The 26,725-nt window shown below is 39.5% G+C and overlaps 2 protein-coding genes across 2 annotated transcripts in view; one reads left to right on the top strand and one right to left on the bottom strand.

Moving 5' to 3' along the window:
- Positions 1-26,725, top strand: part of LOC106636928 (aldo-keto reductase family 1 member B1) — a 403,668-nt gene that overhangs the window by 248,358 nt on the left and 128,585 nt on the right. The gene's annotated exons all lie outside the window — the stretch shown is intronic.
- LOC106636900 (Dpr-interacting protein beta) overlaps positions 23,629-26,725 on the bottom strand; it is a 44,647-nt gene continuing 41,550 nt past the window's right edge. Inside the window, exon 8 of the mRNA XM_014349447.2 lies at positions 23,629-23,918. Coding sequence (XP_014204933.1) covers positions 23,629-23,918 — 290 coding nt within the window. The remainder of the gene's footprint in view (positions 23,919-26,725) is intronic.

The following is a 26,725-nucleotide window of genomic DNA, read 5'->3' as shown; positions in this document are numbered from 1 at the left end:
TAAATGGCCGTGTGGGGTGATGGAGACGGGGGAAAAAGTCATTCGGCAGATGATATATGGAATCTTACGTTTCTTTTTCCATGTGGCTGTAAATGCGTTGGAATAATTGTGGTAATGGCCGTTGTGGACATAATTGTTCGAAAATAATTTTTAACGTTTATTGTAGCAGTATATTTGTAGTTATCAAAAAACATTGTAAAAGTTTTTAATATAGACGTATTTAGTTACCAACAAAAAATTTTTTCCATTTAATGAATTTAAATTTTTTAACATAATCATACGATGAATCAAGTAATCTGCTTGCAGTTTCACACCCAATATATTTATCGCGAGCGTTGTGCATTTGCTATTGTCCTTAGCTTGTCCGTTCCATTTGCATCAAGTTCGTTCAGCATTCACGAATATCCCATAGAATTTTTTGTAGGGCCTTTACGAGTTAATCAACGTATAGTGCTATTTTTGATTAACACTTGCATTGAATATAAATATTGTGCGTGTTGAGGTAACAACATGGGTCGAAGGAGATGTGACTTTCAAGACTGATGTTCCGACCGAAGGTCAGTGGACACAAGTTGCAATGGTGATAATGATGATAAAATATGACAAAAAGTTTGAGCACTATTGAAGTATATTCTTTCGACTATATGTTTTAAAACATGTTGGCAACACGAAAGGCTTCTCTTGAGTATGGATTGTGTTCATGTATTGTAAGACTGTTAATACATAATTCACTTAATACATAGAAATCTGGGTTCAGTTTATTGTATAACCGAAAAACATTTAGCCATCCCTACATTTTGTTACATAGAGCTATGAGCTCAGCACTTATGGAATTTGGTGTTCTTTAATATGTTTAATATGTGTACCTGATTTCATACAGTGATGTAATATTGAGCGTCTTCTTATGATGAGTAATGCGAAAAAGGCACTAATGTACAGGTACGCCTACAAAGACGACTTTGAGTCAACTTACGACGATAACAGAATTGTAATATGGACTTTTTTCTAGAAACATCCCATTTCATACTTTCCAATATTTTATATAGTTCTAAGAATATCATAAAAATACTACTGTCATTCAAGAGTTCTCTGACCACGTTATGTTCGTCCCTTGCCTTGCTATGGTGTGTACTAATAATAAATAATGATGTTGTAAAACTTAATTGGTTGATAAATCGATTGACCAAATTAAAATTCGCTCCACAGCCGAAGAAAGCAAAGATGCAGCAGCAAAGTAAAAAAGGCGCTTAAAAGCACAATCCTTATATATTGCAAGCGCCCGAGAGCGCAATTTAAAATTTAAGGTCCTGTTTGTCCGCAAGTCCTCGTCCACAAGTCCCCCTCACGGGAGAATATTATAAAAAGAATCCCCTTAGCTGTCTCCCTTTTTTTTTGTCCTATACGTAGGTATACCGTCGTCATCTAGCACTGCAGCGACCGAGGTTATTGCGAATAATCGCCGAAGCCGCGAGGCTTATTGGCTACTCAAGAGTCTCGAGCTTGTTGACCGATACTCTTCCGTTCTTTCCTCTTCTTCGCGGAACGAAGTAGGCGAGGGACGGGGGGCTCGATGCGAGAGAAAAAAAGGGATCCAAAGAGCACTCGAAAGACCACTTCGTAATAAAGGATATTGACTGCGCGGTCGCCCTTACCCAAGCATGTATATATAGGAACATTATTTCGAGCGCTGCTACTTGGGGGGTGCACACGTATTATCTTACCTATGAACTTTCGTGGAAATCCGCTTTTCGAAAAAAAATTTTACCCGAGATTCGAAAATCAAAGAACAATGTCAATGACGCACTAGAACCTTTTTTGCTTCTCTAGAGCACGGAAAATATATATATACGGATTTAAAATTGGGGTACATAGGTGTGGAGAAAAATTTGCATGTTAATGAGGTGCTCTCGACATTGTTTCGATCCTGGTTTGGTACATTTTACGGAAATATCATCGGAACAGTAGTTTGAATAGTGCTTTGGCTTGCAAGTTTCACATTATATTTGTAATTTCTAATTTTTGTTAATTTCAAATCTTCTTTGAAACCTTTTGGCTGAACGAGTGAAACAAAATATCGTGTCCATTGACGGTAATTAGAGGATGTACATCAGGGGTGGAGTTTCGCGTGAGTACCGGAAGAGAAATTACAGGTCCCTGTTTGATTTCACAAAACAAGCAGTCCAAAGATCGGGTCATTTTCTTGATTTGATGATTACAGCAACGTGACACCCACAATCAAATTTGGCGCGAGCTGCGAGAGGGGAATCGCTGGTGGCGCGTTGTCACGCGAAGCCCAGAATTTTGAAACCATAGCAGACCTTTTCAGGTGGGACGTACGTATCGGAAAAGATCAAAAATCAATCCACTATGTTGATGAAAATTTGGTTCACGTTTTAGCTTGTAGTGAAATGTTAACATGATTTGTGGTGCCACGTGGTATTAAAGGAGTTTGTGATTTTAATATTTATCATTCAACTACAAATGTATAAGGATCTTTTGTGATTGTCCTGGTTGAATTGACTGTAGGATATTACTTGCTCACTACTGCAAGAAAAAGAAAACTACTTTTTAAATTATTTTTTCAATCATTTTTTTGTTATTTGGATCATAAAGATTATATCTGAGACCAAAATCTATGATACAAATCATTGTTTTTGACAGAGATTTATACCTCTTTCGACCACACGTGGAAATGAAGTGTCAAATTAAAAAGTTGCGATTAAACATTTTTGTGGCTACTTTGAAATATTTCCTGTAGTTTTTAAATTTCATCAAAAGGTTTTGTATTAATAGTAATTGTACAAAAAATGTTAATTGCATCTTTTAAAAATTTACTATACATTGTCAACTTAAAAAGCTAGTTGATACATATATATATATATATTAAGATTTTTTGAGTACATATTAGTTTGACAGATGACTGAAAGATCAGAACGATGGCTGAACCTATTATCATCCTTGAAGAACAAAATTAATCAAACGATGAAAAAACCCACGAGAATAGATAAAAATTTACCAACAAATTTAGAAAATCAATTGAATGTTGAGGTTAGTGTTGAAAGGGAACACGAGAAGAAGGTATCAGAAAATAAAAGTTCAAAAAAGCTTTTCAAGAATTTCACTGTCAACAGCATCATAATAAATTATAAAATCAATCATAAATGAAATGGAGAATGAAATTGCAACTGTATTATGATGTGTAATCACAAAGATGTGTAATCCTGATACATAGGGAAAACCGCGGTAAATAAGCTACGCGTTTACCACGAAAAACACACGTAGCGCATTAACACGTTATACCTGCGAGACGGCAACCCTGTAAACACGCGTGCAATCTTGATAAACGCTTCGCGGGTGTCTTGGCAATGTTGAACGATGTTCCACGGCATTGTTCAATCGATGTAACACGAATGTATTTATTTTTTTCAACTCAAATTTTATTTTCTATCGAAGCCACGTCATCAACTATCGATGAAACGGAACGTGGCGAAAGAATAATCCCCGAAACGAATCTCAACACGAAAACTTCGTCCACAGTGGGGAATTTCGTTCTCTGCGGCAATCTAACTTCCACCCGCTAATACGGGATACGAGCACACGCTCAAGACCGCCCATAGGAATCGTTGTATCCTCCAAGAGAACGTGATTAAATTCAGTGAACCAATTGCAAAGTTTTGCATGTGCTGGTACATAATCCCCGACCTGACTCAATGGCCTTTGATAATCACGCGCGCGTGCGCGTTTGTGTACACTTGGCTAGCGTGACGTACACGCGAAAATGGCCAATTTTTTTTTTTTCATCCTTGCAGTAAACAAAAGACATCCAAGTGCTCCAAAATCTATCGGGACGATCCATCACAACGTAATGTGTTTACCCTATTCAGCGTAGTGTATCCTGTACGCGCAGTCTTTCGATTATACTTGCCGATCCTAAGTAATCGTTGGCGCCTCCTTTCTTTCGACGCAATAAAACAGACTTGCAAAAATGAAATCCGTTCTCTCGGTTTATTTGCCCCCTTTTCCTTTGCACGTCATGTACCAGTCTGCCTCTGTAGGAGGGGATAGCGAGGTCGGTATTAATCCCGGGCTTCCTCTCTCGGGATGTCCAGAATGCCAAAAAGGGCAGGACGCGTCTTTGGGGGGGGGGGGTCAGGTGGTGGATGCCGAGGGAACTTTCGTGATAACCCGCGCACGGTCGCTTGGGTATGCATTGGCTGCGCTGTTCCGAGTGGTGCGATCGGTGCATACGAGCGCAGGTTTTGGGATCGAATTTCATTGGATTTCTTATTTGCTCCCATGGTGTACGGATTTTAATTTCTGGCGCGCTAAAGTTTTCAATCTCGTGGGATTATTCGGCGTTTTATCAAAGGAGTTACTGCATCTTGGGATCGGGGAGGGAGATTTTTCCGTACAAGTTGGGAGCTTTCACTTCAATTTTGTATACTTATTTGCAGTACTCTACTCGGTCGTATCGTTGAAATCTTCATCAAGACAAGTTTAACGAACACCCGGACGAGGTACTCGGTTAAAATAAAATTATGGCTTTGAATGAAACTAATTTAAAGTTTTCTCGTTTTGGTTGATGAATTTATTTTTAATCACGTTGATTTGCCAAAGTTCAGCCATCGTGTTAAGATTTTTCACATGCCTCTCGCTCCGAAGGCAATGCTGAATGCCTTATTTAATAATAAATAATAAAGTAAGTAATATACTATTACATCTTTATTTTGTTGATAATATATTGATTTGGTCAAACTTCAATCAACTACTTAGATTTGTAGTATGCGTGTGCATGTCACACAGCGGATCTTCTCGATCATAAAAGAAATGCCCCCTCTTTTCTCCGTCTTGCAAAAAAAAAAAAAAAAAAAAAAAAACCCACCAGCAAACATCTTCTCCCTTCTCTGGATTAGCAAGATCGAAAAAAGGCGAGCTTGCAAAAACGCCGACGGTCCAATCGCAATCAACGCCATCCGCGACAATCGACATATTTCTCGTGTGTTTTGATAAGGTAAAAAAAAAAAAAGTGCCAGAGGGAAGCCACCCCCACAGAGAAGAAGGCTAAAGGAAAATAGTGGAGTGCGGCACGCGCCGCGAAAGCGATCGAAAGCAGCCGCGTATAAGGAAATCGACGAGCACGCGCGGGAAGGAAGGAAAAGAAAGGAAACCGCGCCTCTGGTGAAAACGAGTCCGGGCTTTCGCTGAGTCGTCAATCGAATTTCGAGCACATACACGGGAATCCCGCGTCTGGTCTTTCCTCGTTTTTCGGACGACGACGACGAGCACTCGTTCTGACGTGGTCAGAGGGAAGCCAAGGCCCGCGGCCCTCCCGAACGAACAGGAAGCGAGAAAAGAGCACGAGAATTCCACCGATGCTCTTTCTCTCCCCTGCACTCACGGACACGAAAGGGGCGGACGAGTGTACCGGAGGCGATGAGTTTTCGGTTGGGGGTGGCTCGAGGCCGCTTCTTACTCGAGTATATACGCGCTAATATGCAAATTTCATCGGGCAATTTATTCGCCCCCCACCCCCTTCCCTGTCTTGTCCTCATCCAGCTCCCTCTGACTCTCCCTCTCTGTGCTCGCCATTCCTGGGAGCTTTTTCTTTTTTTCTTTTCTTTCTTTTCGCCAGGCCCGCGTGGAGTCGTCGTTTGAGGAGGCTAACGAGGTTGGAGCTAGTTCGGCTAAAAAGTGTACACGTGACTTATCTGTGGGGGAAATTTGAATTTCTATGGGCCACGTACAATTGCCCCGCTCTTTTTTACTTTTTTTTTTTTTCTGTCTTTATTGCGCAACCTTTTTTTTTGTCGTTTCTTATGTCGATCCTGTCTGACTGGGCTGCGCGTACAGAAGCTGCTCTCCTGGGATTCAGGAAAATGCGAAGATTTTCGATCGATACGAGCTTGCTTTCTTGACTTGATTTATAGGTGAAGTGCAGTAGTATACATTTTGAAAAACTTTTTTAACAGTAGTTTAGGCGTACAAAAGTGTTTATATGCAGACATATCTGGAAGGACTCCATCCTATCTGGAAGCAATACATCGATTTTGCCCCTACCCCATCCCATCCCTCATCCTTCCATTTCCAAAGTCGTAAGTGCCCATAGAAGCGCCTGTAAACAAAGTTGGACGTAAAGTGCTACAATATATAAAAAAAAACTTATGCTTTAGTGCGGCTAAATGGATCTTTTGTTTGAAAATGATTGGTGACCCAAAAAACATGTATCACTTTTGCTCTACTTATATATATATCCAGAGCGCGCGGTGGCTTGGTCGGCTAGGTCGTGGATTGGCACGCGGGTTACCGTGGTTCAATTCCCGGCCAGTGCGGCTTTTTCGGGCAAGTACCTCTGTATATTTTTACATGTGCTTTTTCACCACGCAATGCTCCTCGAGGAGGGTTTAGGCGACCTTCTCGCAGCAAATTTGCCTAATTCCCCCTACCCCCCTCCCAGTGATGGGAGGCCTCCCATCCCTCTTCCCTTCCTTCTCCCAAGTGCTAAGTGCCCATAGTAGTGCCCTTATTAAAAAGGAGCCGGACGTAGAGCACTATAATATAAAAAAAAAAAAAAATATATATATCCAAACTGTTGTCTACGTACTCTCAAATAGTATCAATAAAAACTTCTGAAAAACGTTTATACTCAGTTTTAATTAACGCAAAAAAAAATTCAGATTGTTTTTTACTACATGATTATTACAGTAGCAGCTCATAGTTGGCTCATACATGGAATTTTATGCATTGATTGAATATCCATGTCCCTCCACTCGATATGGAATTCAATGAAAATGCTCCTTTTGTAAGTGAATCAGATTCCGAATCGCAGTATGCAAATCCTATTCTCCAATCCCATCCGTTGCTGCAATAGTCGATCCAACGTCCAAAACGATGTACCAATTACAAAAACTTTTGGAGCATGAAAACAATAATCCAAATTAATGTTCAATCAGTAAAATATTTGGACTACATAAAAATGAAAGTTTAAACGTGTAATTAAAGTTTTGTTAAATCACCGTTTTAACTCGAGCTTCACTTTAAAAAAACCACAATGTTCGTTTTCCCCGATACCGTTGGCGTTCAGCAACATTCAACACCTACTGCCACGAGATAAATCACTGGACATTTAAAATGCACCATCGATGTCGAGAAACCCCCAGCCCTTCCGAATAACCACAATCAACCCGGGCTCCTCCGTACAACACCTCAATCGAATCGAAACGAAATGAAGTTTCCCAAGCCCGTCTGTTTCGCTCCTCATCTTCCAAACGCATAAATCGACGCCCCCACCCCCATAAATGTTGATGCCGCAATTACCCGCGGACGGAAAATCCATTGACTCTCTCTCTCTCTCTCCTCCTCGCTCCAAGCTTCTTTGCTCGCCGCGCCCGGGGCTTCCTCTTCCAACGCGGCTCTTTAAAAATTAAAGCAACTGTAGCCGTGGTGGCTCTTTTTTTTTGCGCGATGGCCGTTTGTCATGCAAAACCGAGCGAGAGGAGGCGCGGAATGGTAATTCGGGAAAGATAGGGGGTGTGGTAGCCAGCTGGGAGAGAAAACGCGAGATAAAAATGATGAAAAGGCCAGGATTCGCGGCCTCCAGCCCGTCGAGGGGCTTCTTGCAGCCTCTTTTCTAATTTATCCGAAACGCCGCGGCAAAAGGGAGTCCCGTCGTCGTGCGGTGTAGTTACGGCAGAGGAGGAGGGGGCGAGGCGCAGCGGCAATATCCATTAACGAGGGCTAACGCTGTACCGCAGCCCTCGTGTAGGTGTGCGTGCAGTGGTGGTCAAGCCCCAGCTCGCTTTGCTACTGCACCGCGTGTAACATCCGCTCGAGATGCTCGTCGTAGTGAGAAGGAGCTCGAATTCGTTGGTTCATTTCTCTTTCGGGTGTGTCGAAGAAACGCTTCGTCTCCTTCCATTGGGTTCAAAAAAACGCCACCAGCGAGAGACGAGCTTTCCTTGCGCGCTTTTACATTGCTGCTTGATATTAAATTCCAACTCAATTATCAACTCTTTTGTGGTGATGATAAATTAACACAAAAGTCACGGAGTAAAGTAAAAACAAGACTCTCTATGAACACACAATGACCCAATTTTTAGTTGATCAGATTATAGATCAAAATAAGTGTACGTGTAATCGCGTGCCTAAAGAGTATATCGTTTGTACCTTCCTGCGTAATTAGACGTTAATTTTTTATTTTAATTCTTGGTCATGGACTTAAAATTAAAACTGGATCCATTAACGATCTATTCACACATCTCCTCCATCAGCAGCGATGTAAAGCTCTTACTGTACAGCGCACGTTGAAATTTTTTCGGAATCCAAGGGCTTTTATCAGAATCAAGTAGGAAAATAAGCATTAATTTTTAGAGAGCACTGACTTTTTCTTAACCCATTTTTGGTCTTACTGTGGTTCGACGGTGTACTCCCATTACTGTGGCATTCAATTTATTTTGCTCATCAATACCTTTTTTTACTGCCTTTTTGCTCCTGCTAAAAGCACAGTACCAATAATGGAACGCATTTTCGATCTATGTCGTAGTGGTGGGACAGTTGATAACTAATAAATCGTTGAGGATTTTACCGTAAAAAATTATTTGTCCGTTTCAATTGAGAACATGACACATTGATTTTAAATCTTTTTGTCTTGCTACAACGCTGGTGAAATTGGATCTAGAAAAAAAGTGGTAAAAAGAGAAAGCGAGTCCCAAGTTTTTATTGCCTCGCGCAAATTTTCATCGTTATCTTTGACAGGAGCGGGACACGCGATACAAAAAAGTTGAAATTACAGCCACAGTAAAACAACGGAAAGACGTAACGGCGCGAGCTTCCAATTTCGCAGATTTGCATCGGCTCACGAATGAAAAACAGAGGCCCACTCGATGGACGACGAGGACGAGCTGCATAGCGCAAGAGAGCCACTCGGACCTTACGAATTCATCGTTTTCCTCGCCCGTTTGGCGCGCAATTCCATTATCTCGATGAAAACAAATTGTTTTCGAACGTATCCTTCTCTTTCTTTTTTTCCCGCCTTGGTTTCCCTCCCGCGTTAAATTTCGCGCGCACCGGAGAAATTAAGACCCCACCGCTCCCAGGGACGAATAATTTAATTTGCCCAGCTTCTGCCGGCACTGTAAATCCAAAAAGGAATTGGGCAAAAAGACGGGGTCTGCCACGATACGGGTATATCGTTAATTTACGCGCGTCTCGGGCTTACGGCTTCCGCCACCGTTGACGCGACTCTGCGGGCGTGTTTTCACAGCCATACCCAGAAAAGCACGTCACGATGAGTAATTATGCGCTTCGGGACGTTTAATTTCAGACCTGACAGACATAAACGCGCTTAGTGAGCGCGCGTTTTCACGTATGCGTAGGAGGTGCTTATTCGCACGTTGCCCCATAGCAATAACCAAACTAATTCTCACTCCGAAATGTACAATCCCCGAGTTCAAACAATTTTCCATCCACTTGAATAAAAAAACACCCAGGACATTGTTTCGACGCATGCAATATTATAAATTCCATATGATTTGCATCCATGTAATCTTAAACGTTTTACGGAATGGTACAAATAGGCAAATCGTAGTATCGACACGTTTGATATAAATTGAAGGCCCAAGCTGCCGTTTCCAACCCTATACAGGTATAAGAGGGAAAAGCAAGCCATCTACCACGTTAAGAATAAAGCAGCACGTAGCTGGGAGGATAGGAGAGCCATGGCGTATACGAACAAGTAACGCGAGAAAAAAAAAAAAAAAAGAAAAAAAAAGAAAGAAAAAGTAAAAAGCTCACACATGTATTAATGCGCGTACACGAGGAAGCGAAATAGCGGCTGTACGTGTAGTGGGCGCGTTGGGAAAGCGAGTGGGAATATCTGCAGATGCGCTCGTAAAAGGCATTGAGCCGTAAAACGGTTGGTTCAGAGCCGGCGAGAGAGCCTGGGTATTCCTCAACCCGGTCCCGGTGGATAACGGAGCGAGACCTTCGAGAAAGCCCATCAACCATTCTACATGGTCTAATTTCTTTCCTCCGCAACGATATCCGTATACACTCACCCATGTACTTGCTTCTTTCGACCTTAGCCGCGTACGTGTATGGGTCGGGGGTGTAAGATCAAAAGTAAGTGCACCACCGCAGCTGCTGTATATCTGCTGTAACAAGGACTTTGCTCTTATGCCTCATGTGTGTATATATGCACGTGACTTTTTTCTTTCCTTTATCCAACGGAAAACTTAAGTAAAATACTTCCCAGCAAATTGGGTCTCTTATTTTCAGCTTCTTTTTCTCTCTCTGCCTTTGGTTTTCTCTCTGTATTCAGTTCGTGGTTTTTTCGATTTTTTTTTTCTTTTTCCTTCAATAGCGTCCTTTTTTCCTTCGTTGGCTGCTTGTTTCACTTGTTACTTGCTAAAACGGGACCAGTAGGTTGTGCGCTTTTTGGCAATCATCGCGCTTGGATCGGAATGTTTTTCAGGAGAAGCGACAGGTTGAGTGATAGAGCTCCGCGTTTAGTCAGACGCGCTTTGTTTTCAACAGAAGCGCGAGGGCTTGCAAAGTATACTTACTCTCGTCTTGGTCATTTGGGTTAATGTGAATGTTTGCTGTCGTCGATGGGTAACCGAGCTAGTAATTGTCAGAAACAATGGTTACCAGCGAATACTTTTTTTTTTTTTCCCCTCAATATTTATGCCTATGAATTTTGACCCTGTACGTGCGCGTATAGCTGAATTTGAAAAAGCCAACGGCGAATTCAATTCTCGAGTCGTGATGGGAAAAAGGAGAAATGGAAATCGAGTACAGTTATTGGAATATCATTTTTCCAGCACTTCCGTGATATCGGCTTTTAATTTAATACCCGGTTTCCGATACATGTACGAATCACCTGGCGTCAAATTCGCCTCCACGTGTAAGTATTGTTTTCCTCGTCCCTCCATTGTCGACTCTATTTAATGCCAGCTTGCGCCAACTTGCGCTCCTCTCCAACCAATGAATTTTTCAATGCTCATTTTCATAATAATCTCGCTTCCTCGTGACCCTCGCAAGTGAGAACTCCCAAGGGTATACGGTATCACTTGAATATTATCAATGTCTTCCTGATTTTCACGTACCAATTACTTCGTTACTATAAACCGTATCGACGTATCACCCAATTCTGTATCTATCCAACAAACACTTTCTATTAACAGACAAGATCCGTTTGGCAATAAGATTACGTGTCAGCATAACGCGGAGCATATAGCAACGAATCCCCCGAGCGCCCATCAACTCAACCGTGCCAAGCCTGTGCGGCAATTCCCTAGTATACGCCACAGTCCTCTTATTGCGCGTCATCGTACCTTTGACTGTATACTCCGACGATTCGACAACGATTACCGGTAGATTAATGAAGCTCCATTGTACCTCGTGACTCCGCCCTGTTCACCCGCTATCTCGTTTTGGCCGCCCGTACGGTCTCCACGTGCATTGTTACACCCCATATACCGTGCAATGTGCGCGCGGAGAATCGTCTTTTCGCGAAAAAAGCCTCACCTGTACGCGCGCATACATAAGCATCGTCATGTTGTTTCGCTAATGTTGTTGCGAGCGTGCGGGGGACTGTGATAATTATTATTATTGTTGTGCCTCCGTGCAGCCTCGATTAATAGCGCCGCGGGGGGGAGAGCACCGAGGGATGGATGGTCGCCGATGCACTCGCCCGCGGCTCTCGAAAGCTTACGTGCGCTGTACCTCCCTCTGCTTTCCTGGGGAACGAACACCGTGTCGATCCCCCCTCTCGCATCCGAGTCGACCTGCCTTTGGGTGGCTCATTTAATTAAATTAACTAACGACAAGCCCACGAGACGGGGGAGAGGAGCAGGAGGGTTGTACCCCCCCCTCCCGTGATTGTACATACAATACGTAAGTGCACCTAATTTTCCTGTGTCCGCAGCTTTAAATATTGACAGTGCTGAAGCTGCGCGCACTCTGTGGTGGCTGGTATATACAGGGAGCTCGTGCGTGCGCCACCGCGGGATTTCGTTAGTTGTGGGGTTTGTATGTCGGCGGTTGCGCTTTAGTCCACGCATCGATATTTTAGCTCTCCGATTTATAGTATACGGACAGCTAAATGTGAAAAATAGATGAGAAGGAAATTAAAAAAAAAAAAAAAAAAAAAAAAAAAAAAAAAAAAAAAAAAAAACATTCAAGGTAAACAGACCGAGCTTTTAGTATATGCACGAATAGCGAGTGTATGAAAAATTAATAAGATTATCGTTTGATGTTCAATTGCGTTTTTTCCCAGTAATTTTGTACGATACAATTTCACCCAAATCGACATCGGACTTTGATGTCGAGAGTCCGTATAAAGGGGTAAAAATATCAGGTTTTTGCGCGTCTCACCCCCCAAGCTACTTTCGGTCCCTTGCGAACACGACAAGTCTATTTACAAAAGCAGAGAGCAAGGGAGCCCCGTCTGACCTACCCCCAAAGACGCTCCGTTGAATCACCGGTTTTCCAGTTGACGTGGCCGTGAATCGTCGCCGTTGCTGCCGTTGCAAAAGGCGATTTTCCAGAAGCGTAAGCTCAGAAACAGCACAGCGGTGGCCGAGTAGACACGGCCAAGAAGGGGTTGTGTAAAAAGAGAAGCGTTTGAGAAGTGCAGAGAAGAAAAAAAAGCACTTGTCACACATTGCCGAGTGTACGTACAGGTGTGGGGCCGCGTTCCTCTTTTCCGTAAACATACTACACGCGAACACGAGATGTAAAGTGTCGGAGTGACCTCGTTTTAAGCGTCAAGCGGTATGCTACGCGTTCCATTGTCTTCCGACCACTGCGCGATAAACGCGAGGTCGCAGTAGTATGTAAGCAAATTACGACCGTGGGTGCGTGCGTACCCTCGGCATTTCCGGTATTTCGGGAATCCTCCGTGCGTTTCTGACTTCTCTCGGTGTGCTCTCGGCGTGGGTACTGATGTGCGAGATTTTCCGTCTGGCGCGTAATGGATGAGTAGCTTTTTGCTTTTCTCTTCTTGCGCGGATTTTTGGTTTTTTTTTTCCCCCATGACGCGTGGGAATGCGCGACGAAGGGGAAGGCGCCTCGTGCCGTTTACGTGTGTTATCATTCTTTAACTTGGTGTGGCAAACCATGAGTAATGAGCTGGGATTTTTGCTGATGAAAAAATTCGAGCGGAAAAAATCATGTGGTAATTGCCACGCGGATCGAATAAACAATTTACGTTGATGAGTTTTGAATGAGAGCCATTTTTCGAATATTTTTCAGCAATATTTGAATACTTGCAATTGTGAGGTAACTTGAGTTGCGTGTACGATATTTTAATGAACATTTTATGCATATTTCGAGCCTGAAAAAATTTAATCGGGAAAAGTTTTTAATTAATTTTCGGTTAAAAGTATGTATTACAAGCTTTTGTTCAACTTCAACGTTTACTTCTGTCTGTGTTCGTAGAAGGGCTGTTTTTCTCTACCTAAAAGTACTCGTAATCACCAATGAAATTTCATTGGAGCTCTTTGCGAGGCAAACTCCATCCGATATTGCATCGGAAAATTTTCCCCGCACAACAATTATTTGGTTGTAAATATTACCTCGAACGAAATACGATACATCGAACCTAAAATTAACAACAAAAATACAAATAAACGCTCAGCGAGTGGCTTGAAATTGACGCAGCAACCCTCTACGAACCGTCCGAAATAAAATTACTATGTATTAGGTACAGTAAAAAAAAAAAAAAATGAGCTGTGCATCACAAGGGTTGAAAAGGGAAGAACGAAACGAAGATTGTAGAGCCATTAAAGGGGGGGGGGGTGAAAACAGGCACTTGGAGTGTGCAATATATCCGCGTATATGAAAAAGGGCTGGAAGCACGTGTGGATGTATATATATACGTACACGTGTGAAAGATAACACGAGGCTCGCTGATTCATCAAAGGATTTTCAATCATCCAGTCACTACACGAGCACGGAGAGCCAATGGGGAAAAAAGGGATGGAGCACCGATGGCATAGGGATACAGACGTGTGCTTTTCCAAGCGGTAAACTTCATCTGTATCGACTATCGGATCAGAAACGAGAGCCAGCGCATGTAAGTATACACACGTACAGTTACGCTACGGGTAGCTTCAATCCTCTATACCAAGGACGTCGAGGAGGAAGAAAGAGGTTTGCCTCTTTTTGTTTGTTTGAAGCCAAGTTTATCGGCTCCTCGTCGATTTCACCGAGTTGCTGGCTAGCTCTTCGTTCTCGTTTTTTTTTTTTTTTTTTTTTTTTTTTTTTTTTTTTTTTACGAGGCACAGTCTGCCCCTGGGAGAGGATAAAAAATAATCAACAGCGAATATATACACAAGACTCTGCTTCCTTCTTCGTCTTCCCGTGTAGTAGCCACTGCCGAACCTGCGGAATCCCTTTGGCGCAGCAACTTTCCGATATTCATATCACCCCTCGACTCGCTTGTTGCTGCTCCCGGATAGAAAATTCCAAGTTCGCCCCGCTTTCGTAAGGGATTTTTCGAGCCATTTACAATATTATGTTTCTTTTTTTCTCTGACTACGAGCCTTGTGTGCTCGCCCGTAGCTTTCTACGGCCTGTGTATACTTACGCGTGTTTAGATAGAGAACAAGGGGTTGAAGAAAAAAAAAAAAAAAAAAAAAAAAGGATCGCACACAGAACACACAGAGCTGCTTGTTTTCCTTTGTGTCTGTTTTGTTTTTCCCGTCGATTCTTCGCGATTGCTTTGTCAGGCGCTGGAAAGTGCAACGCACGAGGATATAATATATACACACAAGCACGAAATCGTACTTGCAACGTTCGTTAAAGCTTAAAAAATAGGAATGTAGGAGCAGGATGGCCGAAGTATGTTCTTTTTTTTTCTTTTTCCTTGAGCACACGAGGCAGTGCCTTTCATCCAACTGTACGCCGTGTGTGCACATGTGCTCTTTTCGGTGTGTTTTGCTTTTATTTATCGACCTACATTTCGTGCCAATTGGATTTCTCGTATATTGAGATTGGAGTCGCCTTTTTTTTTTACATCTACTCAGTGTTGTAAAATTCCTTGGATTTGCGAGAGCTTATGGTGAACTGTCTGTCCTTCTTTGGTGTTTTCTCAAAGAAACATCGTGAAACATAACAAATTTTGCTGTACAAATGTCAACGTCAGCTATTCTTTGTTCACGTGACTTTAATTCATTGGCCCAAAACTCTGCAGAGACTTACAACCATCACCTACAGATTTAGTCATGTCAATAAAAATAATTAATCATACACAACTCAAACTGTAACCTTAATGACAGCTAAAATAACACGTTAGTGTGATCTTTTATTTAAAAAAAAAAAAAAAAAAATTCTCAGATTTCAGTCTATTCTGATACAAGAAAAGAGTGTGAATGTTGAAATCGTTTATTTTATTATCTCATTTTTAATAATTAATCGACTCATAGTGAAAATTAAAAAAAAACTACGCTTGTCGGCAATTGCAATTTTCTCTGCGTTGTTGGTTGATCAAGTGATGTAACAGATCAACAGAACCCTCATACAATACAGAACAATCAGCCAATTGCTCGTGTGGTGTGCACATCTCAACACATTTTTGAATCCCCTTGGAAGAGCAAGCTGTGGTCTTATGTCGTACTGCAATCAGAAATTTACCACACTTGAGAAATACGAAATAAAAAATTTATATGGCAAAATCCTGTCTAGATATCGTTTAGTACTTCATAGTCATGAAGGCTTGTGATTTGTTTATTCATTAAAACCTATTATCTCCAGTAACTTATGTCTATAAGGGTATGTGTCATCCAATAGTTTTAAGTTTGATATTAATCGAGGCTTTGATATGTAAGATACATGTAGATGGTAAAATACATAAATTTTCATCATTGTTAATCATGATTTTGGTAAGGTTTAAGTTACAATGCAAGAGAAAAGTTGAAATAATTGATTAGTGTAAAATAGAGAGTATCTGCAAGATATTAGTTGTTCAAGTATCAAGTGAATAATATAATGTATCATAATCAGTAGATTTGCGAAAATTCTTGAGAGATTCCACCATCAGCTGTAAAAGATGCAGGAATTTTTCTTTTTCGGCTAATGCACAGAGTTTTTGTATTCCAAGTAAAGGTTGGATGATGGCAGCGATATATTAAATTAAAAAGGTTTTTTCCCCCATTTGATATACTTATTTTTTAGTTTATAACACAATCTTAAAAATATTTTAAAATATTTCTTTAGAATTAGAATAAAGTTTTTCGTGGTTAGAGGCTAAATGTACTCAATAAATTCTAGCTTACTTTTTTACGTAACTAAAGTCTTTCTTTCACAAGTTTAGACTGATTTTTGAGGCTAGCACAACAGTATGATATCTTTATAAATTTTTTTCAGTTACAAAAACTACTTACCAGTGGCTTCTATGATAATAATCATTAGAACAAAAATCAAAAAGGTATTTATTTTTGCTATAGTACCCATTTCAGGCAATTGTTAAAATTACTTTAAACTCGCTTGCTGTTTGGTCGATGCTAAACTCCATGTTACAGTAGAAATATTCTTAGTTTATATACGCGTCATATTTATCAGTACAACAATAGCGCATCACTTACATACGTGTAGACGACTAATGAAGAACAAAATAATCTCACGTAAGCTTTGAGCTGGTCTATTAAAATTTAATTAAGGAGAAATATCGTCCTCGTATGTATGTGTGTACATATTGTAAAAATAAGTATTACAATAGACATAAACCGCGTAGTCTACTAATAAATATAGAGCAATAGTTTTTAAATAATACATTAAACGATTGCGTGGTTTTTTATGCCAGTGAATTATTAACTTCTTACAAAACATTTACGGTCTCTGACTTATTTGAATTCTAGCTACAATCCATCGATAAAGGTAACCAGTCGATAAAGTGCCACCACGTTTTTGGAAGCGTTATCAAGCTCTAATTGGTCAAAAATAATACAAATGTTTGATAACAACGGAATCAATAATAATGTTGTGAAATGTGCAGATGTGTATGCTCACAATTACCTTCACTACCTGTCCATACATGGAACTCAAGTTATCACGTTGTTGACTTATATGAATATCCCCATATGACTGCCTTGTCACCATCTCAAAGACGTCCTTACTAATAAAAATTTTCAGTAAAGTTCAACTTCTCATGCCTGTACAAAACGCGTGTATGGGATACCCGATGTGGGAATACATCTGAAAGTGCTTTCTTGTCAATTAGCAACTACTCTATACTCAGGTTAATATTTCAAAATAAAAAAAGTCTTTAAGAAAATACAATGAAAAACGTGGGCTAGACAAAATATAGAATATTTATTTATTCGTACTGGTTTATTTTTAAACTCAATTTAATAACTTATACTAATGATTATTTCAATTTAAATAATAATCACGAAAAAAAATTTAATCGAGGACTCTCGAGTTTTCGATATTGGTTGCGTTTGATTTTCATGGAAGATTAATCGTTTGTTATTGCCCAAGTATTGATTTGTGATTGATTTAGGACTCTCAAAATTCTGATATTCGTTCCTCGATTACCGTGAAAACTCAATGACTTTTGTTATTACTCAAATATTTATGTGTAATTAATTAATGACTCTCGAGTTTTTGATATTCGCCCCACACTCGATTTTTTCAAAAGTTGAATCGTTCGTAATTTTCAAAGTACCGATCACCATAACTTAAAATCAATTAAAAAGTCATAAAAAAAAAAAAAAACTACCAATTATTCATCCCATCCGGATCAAAGGTAAAATAATCGCATTCCATCCCTTTAGATGCGATGAAAACCCTCGAAGCTCGAGCACCTCTGAAATTAAGCACCGAACAACCACCGGCCAATTCGACAAAACCAACACTCGAGCGGCCAACAAATCAAAACCCCGCTCGTGCCCTCGACGCTCTAGCAGCGATTATCAAATCCACTCGACGAGCTCGACTAATGCGAATACTTCGATACGTAATAATTGCAACGCATCGAGGAGGACGCGCACTCGAAGGGGGGAAAGGAAACAGGGCTCCTCCATAAAGCGGAGCTTGCGGTGCGCGCGTCACGTTCCCAGGGCGCGTGCCCCGCAAGCTCATTAATTTCAATGGCCATTGAGGCTGTTGGTGCCAAGCTTGTTTGTCTCTCTCGATGCCGAGGCGGAAACGTACTCGGGAGTGTTGCATTCCGGTTGTAACTCTCGCGTGCGAGCTTAATGCAGTCTCTCGGCTTTATTTACGGGTTGTATATGCTCTGATCTTTGGTGTGCTTGGGTCTTTATCGGAGGAAAGGTAATGTTGCCCCTTTTTTTTTTTCGTTTCAGGTGTTTTGCTCGTACTTACGTGCTCAGCTTGTTGGCTCCTTGTGCGCTCGTTGTTTTAGTTGCCATCATGTAATAGAATATTAATTTCCATCAGTTGGAGTCTCATTCGAAATTAATTTTCGATAACATAAGAAAAAAAAACACACACAACATTGAGAAATCATACATCAAAGGAATTACGCAAAAATAAGGATCGTTGGATTAATTTTTTTACATTAATATCTTTTTTTTTATTCAGCTATATATATATATGTGATCATATGTATATAATCGTCCAATCATCATCGGAGTAGTTCATACTCGGCGATAATTACATAAACTGGACCGTCGAACGAACAAACAGCACTTGTACATCAGTCGTCAAATTGTGTCGCGTACACATACAAATGTCCTTTTTATTTTTTGTGCGCTCCTCTCTCGTCCCCTGTCAGCTCCATGCACCGATGACGTGGTTTTTTAACCTTCGTTCATCGTACTCCTTTATTTCTTCATCCATATCATTTCACACACACTTCATACACATATCTCGCGCACTTGCACTCACAAATCAACTTAACGTAGCATCGCGTTTTTCATATTATCTCAATATACTTACACCGTTTCGTTTAACTTATGGTACAACTTTAATCATATATATATATATTATTTTTTTGTTCTTACTCCCTACGTATAGTCTCAGCTTACGCGCGTTCACCTCTCACGCATACGTGTTTACTATGTATATTCATCAGTCACGCTTGTTTAACGCTCTAAATTTTTTTTTTTTTTTCTCTGTGTATATGCATTACTTTATTCAGTGCGCAGATATTGTTCTTGATGATTTTATTGTACAGTGTGCGAGGCGCTATGTTGTTTTTACTCACCATTATTTATTTGCCCAATTTTTCAATCGTCTATTTTATTGTAGTTTTATTTTTATCAAGTTTTGTTTATCCAGTATATAATAGGGGTCAGGGGAGAGGACGCATTTATTTACACTAAATTCGCTGCCCGTTTCATTAGATATACAACCCTCCCGTCTCCTTAACATGCACATTATCAACAATATATATCAACAATCAAATTCAACTTGCATGGATTTTTGATGCGCGCGAACAATTTTGTTTAGTAAAACTAATAATGACAATGAAGATACTAACAACGCGTGGGATGACTATGCGATGCACGCAAATACTCGCACTTAGTGTGGAAACAAACAATAACTCGAGACGTTAATGCGCTCGAGTAAAATCGCTCGGCTCAGGAGTCGTGAATTCATTCGTGAAAATCAGATTTGCCTCGATAATCGGATTTCACGCAAGTCCCTCGAAAATGATACCATTGTTACAAGCGTTAAAAGGAATCGATACTTTCGCTCTATTTTTTTTTTCGTTTCCTTTTTTTTTTTTTTTTTTTTTTTTATTATTGTGTGTCACTGTTTTTTCTTTTATTTTTGCTTGTGACTTTTTATCCATTCGCTCAAAAATGCGAACTGTATAAAGTAAATCTAGCGATTTCTACATTGACAGATACCTCGCAGTTTGATTCTGCTGCCACCACTCGGACTCGCATGCCTTTGTATTTATATACTCCATTTCTCCGTTATAAGCTCATATATATATATATATATATATATATATATATATATATATATATAAAACTTTAGTTAACATTTAACTCCAACAATTCGATACAAGTTCATCGCATGTACGAGTTGAGAGACATTTTTTCGCCTATTGTTACGTCACACTTTACATCGTCTACACACGAAATACATACGATCATACTTATCGGCTTAACGAAAACGTGTACGAATTTTCGTTTTTTAGCCAAGCTTCGAAAAAAACTAATAATTACTTGCATCCATTTTTCATACATGCGATAAAATTGTAATTTTTTTATTTTAAAAATTTTTTTTATTATTATTTTTTTTTAATAAACTGAAATCAGTAAATTAAAACAAATTTAGGCTTCGCAAGTTGTATCGTTTGGGGGTTATTTTTATTACGTAACGCGCAATTTTGATGGACTACCTTTATGATGATTATTTGCATGTGCCTGTGTTGCTAGTTTGTTAACATTTTTTTTTTGTTAAGTAGCAAAAATTGTTTTTATTTTCTCAAAAAGTTTTTTTTTAGATATGTTTAATTAAAACGTTCTTTTAAGAATATCAAACCTTATACAAAGTAACAGCTCTTTCATATGTTTGCGGAATTTTTTGGTCGGCATAACTTAATGTCGTTTATGATATGTTTCCATAAATATGTTACGAATATATTTAATTGACAAAATTACATACAATTAACGTTAAATGTTTAATCTCGAAGCTGGTCGTACGTTTATCAAAAATGAAAATTTCACAATTTTTTTCTCAATGGATTTTTCTGTCCAGCACTCAAATGATTAATAATTTATGTTCAAGACGATATATTTTTTTTCTTTTATGAACATCATCGCGTCATTTAAATGAAATATTCGCTATAATTAATCTTGACACTGACTGCTTGTATCATAATAAATTTCAAGACTCTGCAAAGTAATATTAATTAGAAATAAATAAACAAATATAAATGCAAATTAACTTTCATACCAATACTTTTACTCTCATTTGATATAGAAACCTGACCGTAAAAAATTCCAAGTTAAATCCCAAGACACCACTCTATGAATACCAGTAGCAAAGGATGCACAAAAAAAAAAAAAAAAAAAAAAAAAAATGAAGCATTTGAAACGCCAAACTCATTTCACTCCGAACAAAAACCATTAGACCTTTCGACGCGAGCAGCTCTCGGAATTTCATTTGCCTCATAACCGATGTACACGTAATCCTCGGGAGGTTTCAGGTTGCGTGTCGAGGAAGCAATTAGACTCTTAGTCAGTGCAAAAGTGGGAGGGAGAGAGAGAGAAAAGGAAAAGGAGAAACGAGCTCGCTGGTGGCGCGAGCAACAAGTGCTTCGCTAATCCCCGATATGAAGTGCGAGAGGAGCAAGAAGAAAGCTCACCCCGCGAGAAAAGTGAAAAGGAAGTCTTGGGGTTGGGTCGAGAGGAGGTAACGCCGAGCTGCGAATTATTATGATACCGCTCCTGGCGATGATGAAGCAAGCGTCTCGTTATTAATTGCCAGTGTAAGCCGATGCTCCGCGCGATCGGAGTACCAATTAGGTTGTTTGTGTGTATACCGGGGGTGAGATTGAGTTTTTTTTTTAGCTTAAACGGCGAGATGGCTCAGTGGAGGATGCTCTGGTAAAAGTGTTGATTGAAATGAAGCTAGCTATCAAGTACAGTAAATTATCTTCTGGTTTGACGCTTTTTCTGAATCACTTAACACGTTATTGAACTTTTAAGTAAAGTCTTAAGTTTCGCTCATTTGTGATAGTAAATCTTAAATGGATCGAATGATTGAATGTTTTAACTGAAATCTATCATAACAATAAATCCTATTCTTTAAGATTTACTTAGCAAGCTTACTTGTCATCAAAGTGAATTTTGAAAAATATAAATACAAAAAGCATTCGATTACAATTTCGTGCACCTTTTTTATACTTCACGGAGTATCAACAAGTTAAACTTCAAATACTTCGTGTAAAAATAACCTATTTAGATTGCATTTGCAAAAGTTTTCAATCAACAGCAGTTAGTGGCTGAATAAATTTTTACATGTAGTATTTCTTTCGTGTACTTTTTTTTCGACACTTTATAAATTGAAGCAAATCAATACGAGACAAAGTTACAGCCATGAGTTAGAATCCACTACTTATGAGAAATGTTTTATAATTTGATCTTAGAACAAGGTATGGATCTACGACTATGTTAAATTCCGAATGGATTTTTAAATTATGATATACTTTTTCTACTTAAAATTCAGTAAATGTAAGAATAAAATATCGAAGTAAAAAAAAAATTAATTAGCACCTTGTTACTTGAAATGACATTGTCAAGTGCAGATTGAATGAATTTAATTATCTCTTCACTGAAAATAAACTCGATTCAACGAATCAAGCGAAGCCAAGTTGAGTAAGCTAATTCCGGTTACGTAAATATTGTGGAACGATGAGCTTTGTAAGGGAGCTCGCGGCGAACTCTCGTCTTTAATGGAGTGTAATAAGTGGAGGGATAATCCTGCCTTTGAGAGTGGCTTTCTTGCTCAAACATTACCAATGTTGTACCTTTTGTCTCCCTCTATCTTTATTTCTTTCTTCCTTTTTTGTCAAATTGTGTAATCTTTTTCAAGTTACAACAAAAATCACGGAAAATAATTTGTTATCATTCTTATAATTTTTTTTTTTTTACTTAAAATAGTGGTAATAATATGAGTAAAAATGATGTATATTATGTTAATAAGAGTGGTGCTGATCAAACTGTCACTTATACGGTCATCTGCCAGAAATTCAACAACAATATGATACTCTCTGGAGTTTCCTTAACAAATAAATATCCAAACATTATACTACCACATGCATAAAATAATATGAAATAAAGGATTTGTGTTTCTTTGGCACCATAATTTCTTATGATTTTTCTTATCCTAATCTTGTGTTTTGTTATTCTCATAAAAGCTGAAAAATTGAGCAATAGCAGGTAATAAAAAGTTATGCCCATTCGATGATAATTATTTTTTATTTTCACACACAACTTTTGTAGCCCGATTTTCCGTGCTTCTGTTTATCTTTTGCAGTCAAAGCATCATTCTTCAAACTTGATAATATTGTATGACATGACTTTTTTTTTCTTTTTTTTTTTATCAATACTTTTCTTTTTCTACCAGGGGTCAATACTTATTTTTGCATGTATGATTTAAAAATTGAGAAAAAAAAATATCGTTTACGTTGTATTTTGTTTTATTTCGTCTCTCAATTGAAATTGGTTGGATTTTATTCTCGAAAGAGTTTATTTACACTTGTATTTACTAGCAGCTGCTTAAGATTCTACTACAAATAAACATGAGGCTGAATGCAAATGAAAAAGTAAGTAAAAAAAAAAAAAATAAATAAATGATTTTCATGAGTAGAAAAACAAAATAGGTTATTATTACTTTAATGAATACAATAAAAAAGAAAAAAAATTTGTTTACCTCACCTAAGCTTAAAAATAACATGCACTGAGATCGAAAGGCAAAACAATCCCACGTGTCACAGGCTCCAGCAAGAACTCAAGCTTTCAGCCAAGCCACCAATTTTTCACCATAACCAAGCTTCCTTATCTGAGTAAAAAAAAAAAAAAAAAAAAAAAAAAGTTTCCACCCCCACACACACCCACGCGCACACCCAAAAACCACACGGGCACTCGCTTGTAATAAAAATCCGTCCAAGTGAACACACGATATGCCGTCGAGTATCACACACACCTACGCCGCAGTAACCAAAACGAGCAGAGTCCCAAGAAGCAGTAGCAGCCCGGTGCTCGCGCGGTCATCCAAGCAGGGTGGTGTCGCGGGCCTGCCACTGGCGGCCGCCGCGGCTGCAGCGGCGCTACCACTGCCATCGCTCGGCACGAGGGTGGAGCCCCCGGCTCCGTTTTCACGCAGCGAGCCTTGGTACACGTGGTTCAGTCTGCTGCTGTGCTCGTCCTTGCCGCCCCGGCCGTTCAATTCGTTCGAGCCACCGTGCTCGTTCATCTGCTCCTGGAGTTTGATTTCTGGGAACAGAATAAGGGTTGTTTTTTTTCCTCCTTTCGAGAATCAATCGAAAATGATGAATATTTTTTTTTTTTTACTATTCCGTCGCGAAAAGTTATACTTCCTGCCGGTTCCTTTTACTATTACCAAGGTCTAATCAAGCTCTTCAACGTATGTGCGATCGAGTTCGAGTTTGACCGTCACTCTAATTGTGGGGGATAAAGGAGTTTCACACTATTGTACGTGACAGTCAAAAACCCCAACGATATTACACTCATCGAAGACCTCGATCAGATTCAAGGTCAATAATTTAAAAATTGATGGCTAAAACATAAAAAACTTTAGTTGTAGAGTCTTGAATTTTCTTCAATGTTGGCATTGTTTTTCATCTGTACCATTGTTGTCTACGTAAAATCTGCGTCGTGCTTTTTTAAATTTGATAGCTGTACATACGTGCGTACCAACTTGATTACAGACGCAGTATACGTTTTTTTTATCGGTCTAGAAAATACTTAGCAGCTCCTACTTGATAGTTTTTTTTTTTTTTTTAAGTTTTCTAGGTAATAAATACTACAGTTTTTTTAAGTTTGTTTCCGTAAACAAAGATATGAGTATTTTTTTTTCATGACGAAATTTATACGTGACACTGAATTACTTGGTAGAATGAATAAGTACTAATGGCCCTTTAAAACTTACTAACCGCATTTGCCTATCGTTTTGTCAGTCATGAAGTTTTTTCTAAAGATGCATTGCTATTAAACGTTTTTCATTCGACGTGTCTCTTGAAAATCCTCCAACGACCTCCAAAAGTCGTATAAAGTTCTCCATATCAGTCGTTAGTGAAGGTAGGTCCGATATTTTGACCATAAAAAATATTCAATTTCGAAACACTGAATGATGCTCATGAGTCTCCCTCTCCCTATACCTCTACGTTGATTGCACCGTCGAAAAATTCATCAAAATTTCCATCCAAACAAAAAGTCGAGGAGATAACGCAAATTGCAATTCAAATAATCTCTCCGCGTAGGTAAGTCCCGAATAATATCTCGTCACGACCGACGAGCAGCGAAAAACCGAACGCGCGCACATGCAACCGTGGAAAAACTAAAACAACGAAAAAAAAAAAAAAAAAAAAAAAAAGCCGATGCGAAAAAGCTCCCGTCAGCCAGCAGCACGACCTCTTTTCAGCGACAGCTCGTTATCAGCGCTTCCGTTACAATAATTCCTTCGCGTAACCCTTTCCCCGTTACCCTCCCTGTTTTACCACCCCCTTCCAGCCCCCCCCCCAAAAAAAAACGAGTTTGCCGCCAACTACAGCAACATCCACCAATCCAATTTCACTCCGTGTCTGCTGAAACGCGAAAACCGATTGCCTAAAAACACAACACCCCCTCCTACATGTACACAGCGTATACCCACCCACACAAGCGATTTGTACACAACAAAGGGAGTAATCGACAAAGGAAGCCAGAGAAAAATTGGCGGAACAAAGTTATCACTGATAGCGACGAGAGAGGAGAAAAGAAAGGAAGCTGCATCAGTAGCAGCTGGCCCGATGATAAGAGCCGCAAGAACAAGAAGCAGCAGTCGCGGTGGTGGCGATGGTGCTCGTGGCGGCAAAGTCGGTGAAAACAATATCCGGCCCGTATTAGTTATCGTTTATCACGCACACACCCTACCCTGCGCGGGTGGAGGGGGAGGGGAAGAAGGAACTGGTAAGAGACAGCGCGCGAGTACACACACACGTATAGACGTCACGCACGTGTAACAGCGGTAGCGGCGACTGAGAATTGGCCGTGCCATCTGTTGCCACGGACATGATCGATAAAAGTCCACGGCAAGTGTTATAAGTGCTAAACTGCTGCTTACGAAGCCTCCCCGTGTGTCTGTGTGTGCTCCCCTCTACTCTACGTTCTCGTATGTAGAGGTGTGTATATATATATATATATATATGAAACCAGGCAGACACACCGTGGCTTCATAACTTCTTTTTTTTCCTCTCCTTTTTTTTTTTATTTGTAAGTGTAGGTCTTTCCGTAAGTGCTGCAAAGCGTAGGATGGTGAATATCGTGTCGCTCGTGCTATACCCTCGCTTGCTTGGCTGTACGCACGTGCTGTGTCAAGCTGAACAAGAACGCGAAATTAATCTGATTTCCGTTGGTGTGAGTGTGTTTTTGTTGTCCACAGGGGGCACAACATTTTTTTTTCCTTTTATTTTCATTTTTTCAGTAGACATAGTTTTATGATCTTTTTGGGATAAACAGTTCCCGGAATCCCACAATCTATCATATTGATACAAGGAAGGAAAACCAGTGTAAAGTGATACGTTTTGGGTTGTCAAGAGGTGAAGAATGAAAGGAGACGAGCACGGATTAGAATGTGTCTTTGAAATAGAGACAGGAATTCAAATTTCAAGTCACAGAAAAACTTAATTAATTGATAAAGCAATAAAAAGAAATGTAAAAAAAAATACACAGTTACTAAGGGAAAAAAACAACGATGCTATGCTTACTAATTTTACTGCAGAATTGTATGGAGATAAACAGACACGTGCCCAAAGCAAACAAAACTAGCAATATAAAATTGAGTATCGGAAAAAAAGGAGATTGATATAGAGCATCGAAGATGCTCTTAATTTACCGGGGCCTAATTTATGAATTTCGTACTACAAATAAAATACCAAACTGCTTTTAGATGAGCACTATTTTTGTAGCTGTCGTTTTAATATTAACTTTCTATAGCAGTGATAATATTCTCTACTTTAAAAGAACTATTAGCAATTGAGCAGTACGTAATTGAAACGACACCAAGTAAGCCAAAGAAGATA

This window comes from Copidosoma floridanum, unplaced genomic scaffold, assembly GCF_036245765.1.
Source record: "Copidosoma floridanum isolate Cflo_tuat_1 unplaced genomic scaffold, Cflo_Japanese_pri ptg000019l, whole genome shotgun sequence".
Lineage (NCBI taxonomy): Eukaryota > Metazoa > Arthropoda > Insecta > Hymenoptera > Encyrtidae > Copidosoma > Copidosoma floridanum.
This window is presented reverse-complemented; position numbering and strand designations above follow the sequence as displayed.